The following is an 11086-nucleotide window of genomic DNA, read 5'->3' as shown; positions in this document are numbered from 1 at the left end:
CGCTCATTCCTGCAGATGAAACTAAAATGAGCCATTGTGTAAATTACTTCCAAAACAAGCTAGTGGAAAATGTGTAAACCTGTAAGTGAGTAATATTAAATCCTTACACATTTTATAGGAACTTAAACTCTAGACACATACAATGTTTTATACCTACAATAACTGTACTTTTTTTAACTTATTACATAAAATTACATATATTATAGTCCAAGCACTGTGGCTCATGCTTGTAATCCCAGCACTTTAGGAGGTCAAGGCAGGAGAATCGCTTAAGGCTAGGAGTTTCAGATCAGCCTGGGCTATAAGCAAGACCCTGTCTCTGCAAAAACAAATAAATAAATAAATTAGCCAGGAGTGGTGGCACACACCTGTCGTCCTAGCTGCTTGGGAGGCTAAGGTGGGAAGATCACTTGAGCCCAGGACTTCAAGGCTACAGTGAGCTATGATGGTGCCCTTGCACTCCAGCCTAGGTGACAGAGCAAGATCCTGTCTCTTAGAAAAAAAAAGTGACATTCCATGCACATGGATAGGAAGAATCAATATTGTGAAAATGACCTTACTGCCCAAGGTAATTTAGAGATTCAATGCCAACCCCATTAAGCTACCAATGACTTTTTTCACAGAATTGGAAAAAACTACTTTAAAGTTCACGTGGAACCAAAAAAGAGCCCGCATTGCCAAGACAATCCTAAGCAAAAAGAACAAAGCTGGAGGCATCACACTGACTTCAAACTATACTGCAAGGCTACAGTAACCAAAACAGCATGGTACTGGTACCAAAACTGAGATATAGACCAATGGAACAGAACAGAGTCCTCAGAAATAATACCACACATCTACAACCATCTGATCTTTGGCAAACCTGACAAAAACAAGAAATGGGGAAAGGATTTCCTATTTAATAAATGGTGCTGGGAAAACTGGCTAGCCATAAGTAGAAAACTGAACCTAGATCCCTTTCTTACACCTTATACAAAAATTAATTCAAGATGGATTATAGATTTAAATGTTAGACCTAAAACCATAAAAACCCTAGAAGAAAACCTATGCAATACCATTCAGGACATAGGCATGGGCAAGGACTTCATGTGTAAAACACCAAAAGCAATGGCAAGAAAAGCCAAAATTGACAAATGGGATCTAATTAAACTAAAGAGCTTCTGCACAGCAAAAGAAACTACCATCAGAGTGAACAGGCAACCTGCAGAATGGGAGAAAATTTTTGCAATCTACCTATCTGACAAAGGGTAAATATCCAGAATCTACAAAGAACTTCAACAAATTTACAAGAATAAAATCAAACAACCCCATCAAAAAGGGGGCAAAGGATATGAACAGACATTTCTCAAAAGAAGACATTCATACAGTCAACAGACACATGAAAAAATGCTCATCATCACTGGCCATCAGAGAAATGCAAATGAAAACCACAAAGAGATACCATCTCACACCAGTTAGAATGGTGATCATTAAAAAGTCAGGAAACAACAAGTGCTGGAGAGGATGTGGAGAAATAGGAACACTTTTACACTGTTGATGGGACTTTAAACTAGTTTAACCACTGTGGAAGACAGTGTGGCGATTCCTCAAGGATCTAGAACTCTAAATATCATTTGACCACACCATCCCATTACTGGGCATATACCCAAAGGATTATAAATCATGCCACTATAAAGACACATGCACATGTATGTTTATTGTGGCACTATTCACAATAGCAAAGACTTGGAACCAACCCAAATGTCCATCAATGACAGACTGGACTAAGAAAATGTGGCATATATACACCATGGAATACTATGCAGTCATAAAAAAGGATGAGTTCATGTCCTTTGTACAGACATGGATGCAGCCGGAAACCATCATTCTCAGCAAACTATTGCAAGAACAGAAAACCAGTCACTGCATGTTCTCACTCATAGGTGGGAATTGAACAATGAGAACACTTGGACACAGGATGGGGAACATCACACACCAGGGCCTGTTGTGGGGTGAGGGGAGCAGGGAGGGATAGCATTAGGAGATACACCTAATGTAAACGACGAGTTAATGGGTGCCGCACAGCAACATGGCACATGTGTACATGTGTAACAAACCTGCACATTGTGTACATGTACTCTAGAACATAAAGTATAATAAAAAAAAAAGAGAGAGAGAGAGCTGAAGAAAAAAGAAAGGAAGGAAGGAAGGAAGGAAGGAAGGAAGAGAGAGAGGGAGAGAGAGAAAGAAAGAGAGAGAGAAAGAAAGAAAGAAAGAAAGAAAGAAAGAAAGAAAGAAAGAAAGAAAGAAAGAAAGAAAGAAAGAAAGAAGGAAGGAAGGAAGGAAGGAAGGAAGGAAGGAAGGAAGGAAGGAAGGAAGGAAGGAAGGAAGGAAGGAAGGAAGGAAGGAAGGAAGGTAGTGTAAAAGTGCTAAATTACATGCAAGTTTCCCTGACCTGCACTATGGAATTCACCATTTCTAAGAAGTCAGAGCTTCTGTTTTACACTTGACTCACGTCTTTTTTTCACATAACCAAATTATTGAACAATTACTTTACACAGAATATTTAGAATTTAAGAAAAGGTCAAGAATTATTGCTCTTGGAGATTTCTGTTAACTTTGCTATTTTTCCCTTTTGATATTGAAGCAATAAAGCAGAATTTGTGATTATATTAATAAAATTAAATATAAAAAGAAAAAATGTGTTATTGAAGGTTTAGAATGTAGCTATAAACATAAGAAGAAAATATAAATCAAAACAAAACAGCCACTGTAAACGTTTTGATTTATAATATTCCAGAATTTTTTCTACTAAGTAAACATATGATTATAAAAAATTGTACTTATTACTGCTTAATAGCCTGCTTTGTTGATGAAATAATTTTTTCATGAATATTTATCAATGTAATTATTTTATTTTCTCTTTTAAGCTATTAGCATAATAACACAAATAACAGATTATTAAAAATTAAACCATTTTACAGTCTAAAAGTTAAAGGAAAAACAAAATTCAACTTAGTCATGGCATATTAGTATTTAATTTGAGGCTGGATTGACTTGCTAATATTTTCCTTATAATTGTAGGTTTCTTGTTGTGGGATATTTGTCAGGTTTTGATTTCAGGACTATGCTAATTACAAAATAAACGACGATATTATACATAAATTGGAATTGTTTTTCAAATTATCTGTGGTGAAATCCTTTATTTCAATTTCCTATCCATTGTGCACTGCTATTTTGGTTAAAACAAAGCAAAAAGAAATTACTAGAAAAATATAACAAGAGGCCAAAAACAATCAAAATAAAAGCTTAATTTATTTATGAATAGATTCAATAGGCATGAAATTACTCTACCAAATTGCTGTAAAAGTTTCTAAATGCTGACTATTATTGCCATATTTATCTTGACCACATAACGAATAGTTGATGACCACCGGCAGTGCATGGACCACATTTTGAATAGCCCTACTTGAAAGAAGAGGCTTATTCTTTTTAGTGATTCACATTCATCAGCAAAATCGCTGTTAAAATGTTACCATATTATATGCACTTTGATTTATTTACAAATCATATCTCTAATTAAAATTATTTTAACAATATTCTGGATGCTTAGATTTTCAGTGCCCAGCATCCTGAAGACCTCATCCTTTTATTAGTTAATTCACAGGTTAATACAACAGACAATTAAAATAAGGTTTGCTCTTGCTGATACTGTGTATGATCTCTATTTTCCAGTAACATTCCTGATCATTTAAAATTATTCAGCCAATGTTTTTAATATCTGATGAGGTCATCGCTGTGTCTGACTCATAATACGATTGATGAAATCTTTTCTTTGAACAATCAATAGAAAAAGCATCATTTAATAGTGCTCTCTCTTCAATCTGTGGCTTCTCTTCAGGATTGTAATCATGCCATTTGTCCATTTTGGGAGGATTCCTTCAATGACAACTATATGGTAAAACTCACAAAGTTGCAAATTGCAGCGCAGTGTATAAGAGTAAACACACTGTTGAGGGGACCAGGTGGCACCCATACTTTCTTTCAAGAATATCTGTGGGGCCATGCATGTGCATTGGCCATCGGACATAAGAATTCAGAGAAGGAGCCAGGTCAATCAGTTAAACAAATGCTATTACAGTGAAATTGAAATTTCTTTCTTTTATTAAGAAAAATAAAGTTCTATTTTTTAATTCATCCCAATGGATTTCTTATGAAAACCTCATATTTAGAAAGACGATGGCTTTAGAACAGGTTTCTCAAAGGACAGTTTGGTTCTCCAAGCATCTATTTGTTTAAAATTCAGATTCCCAGATCGCATCCCATAGCTACTGTATCAAAGTCCCAAATAGAAGATGGGAAGAGGAGAGGAGAAAGGAGTCCACGTGTTTAATAAACTCACCAAGTGATTCTTGTGCATGTATATATACATATACATATATTGGTGGGGGGTGGGGGTGGGGACAGAGTCTTGCTCTGTTGCCCAGGCTGGAGTGCAGTAGCATGATCTCAGCTCACTGCAAACTCCGTTTCCCAGGTTCAAGTGATTCTCGTCCCTCAGCCTCCCAGGTAGCTGAGACTACAGATGCATGCCACCACACCTGGCTAATTTTTGTATTTTCAGTAGAGATGGGTTTTGCCATGTTGGCCAGGCTGGTATTGAACTCCTGAACTTAAGTGATCCACCTGCCTTGGCCTCCCAAAGTTCTGGGATTATAGCCGTAAGCCACTGTGCTCAGCCAATATTTTGAAAACCAATACTTCAGAGCAATTTTAAAAATAATCATAGGCATTATGAATGATTCTCAAAGGCATGTTGCATAAAACTGGGCACCTTTATTGTGAAGCGGTTTCGTACTTTCTCACCTTTTTCAGCTTTTTTTCCTATCATTTGAATTAGCCTATTCTTTTTCCTGTTTCTTCTAGAGTCAATTTTAGTATTTTTTGTTCTCCTAGAATATCATAATTTTAGTTGGCTTTTAATACAATTATTGTAAAAATTATATTTAGAAAATAATTTAATATCCTTTTCTTTTCCATACCTGTCTGATTATGTATGTCCCTATATAGAGATACAAACTGCTAGCGATACCTTTAGTTTAAGTAAAAATGGGAGAACAGGTGTTTAAAATGTATTTAGCTTGAACACAAAGAGAATGCAAACTGTTAGAAATATTTTTAAGAGGAATTTGAGAAGAGAGGTTTAAAATTTATTTAGCTCAAACACAAAGAAAAACAAAGACAGTCAAGTTTTTGAAGTCCACATAAAAGATGATAGTTTTTGAAAGCTGTTAGTTGATAAGAGCCAAGATTTTTGAAAGAATAATTTCTGAAAATCAAAAGGCAAAGATTCGAAAGATAAAGGTATAAAGTTAGCCTGCAAATAAAAAATTAAGAGTGCCGTTTTCCAGGGAGTCAATGGGATGATAGAGAACCTGACAAGAACGGAGGTCAGGGTGACCTTCTGCATGGCTCGGAGGGATCACACAGAGAAGAGCAGAGATCATACTTGGAAAGAACTCAATCTCTGCCCTGAAGAAGACCATTACGGCCAGCCCAAGGGCAGTCGACAGGCCACAGAGCTAAGCCATGCTAAAGGCTGTCTGTCACGTTCAGTAGAGTGCTGCACGCTGTCCTGCCAAAGACAATTGCTAGCGTTGCTTCTCATTGTCCCCTATGAAGGTTCTTCCTCTGATCTCTGCTTATACCTCACCCCATGAGCACCTAGTAGAAATGTCACCCGTGTACATCCTGATGTTTCAGTCAGCCCATCTTAACTCTACTATAAATATTTATCAATAACCCAGCACTTTTTAAGGCTTATATAAGAAAGGGTAGAACCGTGGACACCTGAAGGGACCAGGTAGTGCAGAAGGAACCAGAAGCTCAACTTGGGTGGTTTTGGAAAAAAACAAAACAACAAAACAGTTCAAAACTTCACTTTGAGCCAGGACAGTGGAAAGAGCCACAGCTGTACCATTAGTGTCAGTATTTTTAGCAGAACCTACCTCCCTTAGGCTTCAACTTCTCTTACTGGAAAATTGCAACCAGTCGTTAACTGATCTCCCTGAATCTGTTCCCTTCACCCTCCAGTCTTTTCTGTACTTTGCTTGCAACAATTACCTTCCAAAAAATCAAATGTGGTCATGTTGCTCCTCTAGAAATTTTCATTACCCTGTTGTTACATACAAGAGGAAGGTCAAACTCAAGAGCATTAACTGTACTGGCCTTCAAAACCAAATCCCAGTCAAACTTTTAGCCTCATCCTATGCTGGTGTTTAAACTTGTATTTCAGCCATTCCAAACATGGGAGAGCTTTTTCATACAATCGAATGTTCACTTACTGGTTCTTCCTCCTAGATTATCATGAACTTGTTTCTCTGCCCAGCAAACTCCTTCCCATCTCAAACTTTTCTCATGACCCTACAAAAATTATTTCCTTTCCCTGTCATTTACCGTGGTGCTTCATTCAGACTCATCTAAAGGCATCTGTCAGATTCTTTTATCATGATTTGTTCACGTCTCTCTCTCACCACTGGACTGACAACTCGAGAGCAGTGACTTCCTTCCACTTGCTCCTAGGAGCTACCCTATAAATGTTTGTTGAATGACGTAGTCCACAATGAGTGGCACAGCTGACTAATACGAAACTAAAATGACCTTTGTTTATACAACAAACTACATTATTTTGTTGTTATTATTCTCATCCAGTTGTTTCCTTGTACTTAGAAGTTTATTTTATTTGTTCTTCATGCATCATGCGTCATCATGCATCATTGGATGCATCATGCATCATGCATCCAATCATTCCAGCCTGACAAGATAGTTTTCTTTATCACCTTATAATTTTGAGTCTGTTATTCAAGGAATAACGTGTTCGCTTTCAGCTGCATCTTCAGCAACATTTATTATTGTGCTATCAATTCCTCATCCAAGTTATAAATAACAGTTCTGGACAGAGTGTTTTACGTGACATATGTCTTATCTTCTCTAGGATTACTCTTATTTCTTCTTTTCTTTTGTCAACTGGATTGTGAACTCCTCAAGGCAGACATCATAGTTCTCTCGAGTTTATATTTTTTTAACTTTCTTGATTTTGGTAAATGTTACAGAATATCCAATGTCCCTTGATAGTGGTGGCAGAAAGCTGATTCTGGATTCAGATGACCTAGGATCAGATCACAGTTCCCCGCCTGGGTGTCAATTTAGACAAGTTCTTCAAACCCTTCAAGCTATTGATATAACATTTTCTCATATACAAAATGTGGAAAATAGTAGTACTTATATCATATAACTGTCTTGAGTGAATAAAACAGATAATGTATACAGAACATTTAATAGTATACTTAATGCAGAGTAAATGTTTAATATAATTATAGAGATTATTAGAGGTGTTAGTGGAACAAAATAAATAATGGAAATATCAATGTCATCAAATCTGCTAATTTATTCATCAGTGTCTACTTTGTTAGGGCTGCCATTACAAAGTACCACAGTCTTGATGGCTTCAGCAACAGAAACCTATTTTCTCACAATTCTGGAGGCCAGATGTCCAAGATCAAAGTGTCAGCAGGGTTGGTTTTGTTTCAAGACCTTTATTCTTGGTTAGTAGATGGTCATCTTTTCCTTGCATCTTCATGTGGTCTTTCCTCTGTACATGTCTGTGTCCTATTCTCATCTGCTTATGAAGGCACCAGTTTTATTGGATTAGAGCCCACCCCAATGAACTCCATTAACCTTACTTATCTCTTTAAAGACTCAGTCTTGAAATACAGTCACATTCTTAAGCACTGAGGTTTAGGATACCAAACATGGTTTTTTTGGGATGGAACACGATTCAGGCTATGACAATCCGCAATAGATATCACACCTATTATAAGTAACAGCTAAGTGGCCATGACCAATTGTATAACCAATAACAACTCCCTGGCTCTTCTTTTGTTTCTTTGTTTTTTGAGATGGGGTCTTGCTCTGTCACCAGGTTGGAGTGCAGTGGCACGATTTGGCTCCCTGTAGCCATGATCTCAGGTCCTCCCGCCTCAGCCTCCAGAGTAACTGGGACTACAGGTGTGTGCCGCCACACCTGGCTAATGTTTTTATTTTTTGTATTTTTTATAGAGGCAGGGTTTCCTCGTGTTACCTAGGCTGGTCTCAAACTCCTGGCCTAAAACAATCCACCGGCTCTGGCCTCCCAAAGGCCTGGGATTACAAGCGTGAGCCACCATGCCTGGCCACTTGCTCTTCTTTTAAAAGGATTATATGTCCCCAACTTCTGCAATTTGACTGGCAGTGCCTCCAGTGGAAGCGATAAATATTCATGACTTATTGCCGTCAGGCTCAGCCATGTGACTTGATTTGATCCATGCAAAGTGAGTGTGTGTGCAAACTCCACTACCAAGCAGAAGTTTTAAGAGCCATTGATTGTTTTCTTTAGCTATCTGACTCTTTTCCCTCTGCCACAAGGACCATATATCTCAAATAAGGGCTGCTCCTTAAGCCTAGTGCCCAGAATGAGCACTTTTCAACTTTCAATGAGACCTATTGGGCAGAGCTGCCTAGATAAGAAGCTGCTGCTAATGCACAAAGTCAAGCGACAAGTATATAGTTTTGGTTAAGTCACTGGGATTTGGAGGGATTATTACTGCACTAAAGCTGCCTAATGTGATAACCAGCAATGTATTACCCACAGATGCACATATAGCTGATTCCTTTTCCTTAAATTAATAGAAGGCATAGAAACCTGATATGCCATTGATAAGGTAATTCTAATAAACCCACACTGCAAAAGAGGATCAGGGTTTCAAAAATTTCATGAGCGATCAAAGACTTATTTATTGGATATTGGACATTGGACATTCTTAGTACTTTTCCCATTTATATTATATGTAAGAACATGGGAGCTTCCCTCATGCGTAAATTTTCTCTCTAATAAAAGGAATTGCAGATTTTGCAGGCCGAATGGCAGCTTTTCAGCCCTGCTTTCCTTGTTCTAGAGAGAAACATTCTTCTGTTCTTGGAGAATCACAATGGATACAGGAAATCGGAACCGTCTGCTCTCACTTGGCAAACACAAAGGCCCTGTAATGCGGTAGCACTTCACTCACACCAGTATCAAATTTACCAAAACACATGCTAGGTTCACAACTCAATTAAAGAACCATTCTTCAACTTTCTCTTTTTTCCCAGTTTCTAAGTGAACGTGACAACTGAGCCAAAATGTAAGGAATCAGCAAGATTTGGGCTGGTCAGACAGGAGAAAGACATTTAAGGCAGATGGTGCAGTTTAAACAGAGGCATGAAGTGTGTTGGAATATAAGCAGTTGAGGGTGATTGGAGCAGAGGGTAGAGGAGTGGCTACAGATAGGATTGACAACTTAGCTGGAGCACCATTCTTGGAGGCCAGTGTCCTTTATTTTACCTACACCAGAGCACAACTCAGCAAACAATGGGTAAACACTTTTAAGTTTTATGGATTATAAATTTATGTTTCTACCTGATTTAAAAATGACTTCTCCAGGGAGTACAGCTCTTTCCTTTCCGTCTGGCGGCAGCCATCAGGTAAGCCAAGATGGGTGCATACAAGTACATCCAGGAGCTATGGAGAAAGAAGCAGTCTGATGTCATGCGCTTTCTTCTGAGGGTCCGCTGCTGGCAGTACCGCCAGCTCTCTGCTCTCCACAGGGCTCCCCGCCCCACCCGGCCTGATAAAGCGCGCCGACTGGGCTACAAGGCCAAGCAAGGTTACGTTATATATAGGATTCGTGTTCGCCGTGGTGGCCGAAAACGCCCGGTTCCTAAGGGTGCAACTTACGGCAAGCCTGTCCATCATGGTGTTAACCAGCTAAAGTTTGCTCGAAGCCTTCAGTCCGTTGCAGAGCAGCGAGCTGGACGCCACTGTGGGGCTCTGAGAGTCCTGAATTCTTACTGGGTTGGAGAAGATTCCACATACAAATTTTTTGAGGTTATCCTCATTGATCCATTCCATAAAGCTATCAGAAGAAATCCTGACACCCAGTGGATCACCAAACCAGTCCACAAGCACAGGGAGATGCGTGGGCTGACATCTGCAGGCCGAAAGAGCCGTGGCCTTGGAAAGGGCCATAAGTTCCACCATACTATTGGTGGTTCCCGCCGGGCAGCTTGGAGAAGGCGCAATACTCTCCAGCTCCACCGTTACCGCTAATATAAGTAAAGTTTGTAAAATTCATACCTAATAAACAATTTAGGACAGTCAAAAAAAAAAATGACTTCTCCATAATAAATACATCATTTTGCAAAGCAGTTAAAAACATAGGCATTTTCAGCAGACAGCTGAATTCTACACTGTAGCTTCTCCATTGGTGTGCCCTACTGAACCTGGGTACATTGATTAACCTACCTGAGGCTCAGTTGCCTCTTCTGAATAATGGTGGTAATAGTGATCATCAGCCTTGTATAATGAGGATCATTGGCTATAAAGATGCATGTAAACTCTTGACAAAATACCAGAGTCAAAAGTAAAACTCCAAAAATGGTGCTTTCTGAAACTGTTGTTATCATCATTGTTCAGAAATGAAAGCTTAGTCATGTGCCCCTGTGAGGTTTGACCACCTATAACCCTTAGTCATTCTCTGACATTCTAAATAGTTCTTCTTATCTGTCCTAAAAGGTGCTTAAGACAAAGTCAGTAAGAGACATGACAATTCCTTGATTGATGTGGACTAAATGGAGAGCCATAGTTATGCCTCTCAGTGCCTGTCTCAACTCAAACAGGGCTAAGCTCACACAGTTCAAAGGCAGCTCAACTGAAGGCCTGACTTACCATAGTGACCACACCAGATACAATCATGGAGCAGGAAAGAAAGAGAATGTCCCTGGTGACTCCTCTTCTGGAGATTCTCTGGGAAATCAGTCTTTTTGGCCACTATCAAGGCTTGGGGGCAGCTTGGATTGAAAACTGTGGCACTGCATTAGTAGGCAACTTTCCTCCACGAAAATATTATTTTTCTTTCCTTTATTGAATCACTGACTTCATTATTGTGAGATTTATTTGGGAGAGGAAATTTCTGCCTTCCTTGAATTAAAACCTGTGGTTAGGCAGTGGTTCTTTTGTATGTATGACGTTTGG

General features: G+C 38.8%; 1 protein-coding gene across 1 annotated transcript; it reads left to right on the top strand.

The window, feature by feature from the left end:
* Nucleotides 1-9501: 9501 nt before the first annotated feature.
* LOC104671373 (60S ribosomal protein L15) lies at nucleotides 9502-10223 on the top strand. The gene has a single exon (XM_010374842.2). It carries the CDS (start codon nucleotides 9548-9550, stop codon nucleotides 10160-10162), a length of 615 nt encoding a protein of 204 aa, XP_010373144.2. The 5' UTR covers nucleotides 9502-9547; the 3' UTR covers nucleotides 10163-10223.
* Nucleotides 10224-11086: the final 863 nt, after the last annotated feature.

Source organism: Rhinopithecus roxellana, chromosome 6 (genome assembly GCF_007565055.1).
Source record: "Rhinopithecus roxellana isolate Shanxi Qingling chromosome 6, ASM756505v1, whole genome shotgun sequence".
NCBI lineage: Eukaryota > Metazoa > Chordata > Mammalia > Primates > Cercopithecidae > Rhinopithecus > Rhinopithecus roxellana.
This window is presented reverse-complemented; position numbering and strand designations above follow the sequence as displayed.

Excerpts from the sequence above, each read along its gene's own strand:
- LOC104671373 (XM_010374842.2), top strand. The coding sequence starts at position 9,548 with ATGGGTGCATACAAGTACATCCAGGAGCTATGGAGAAAGAAGCAGTCT.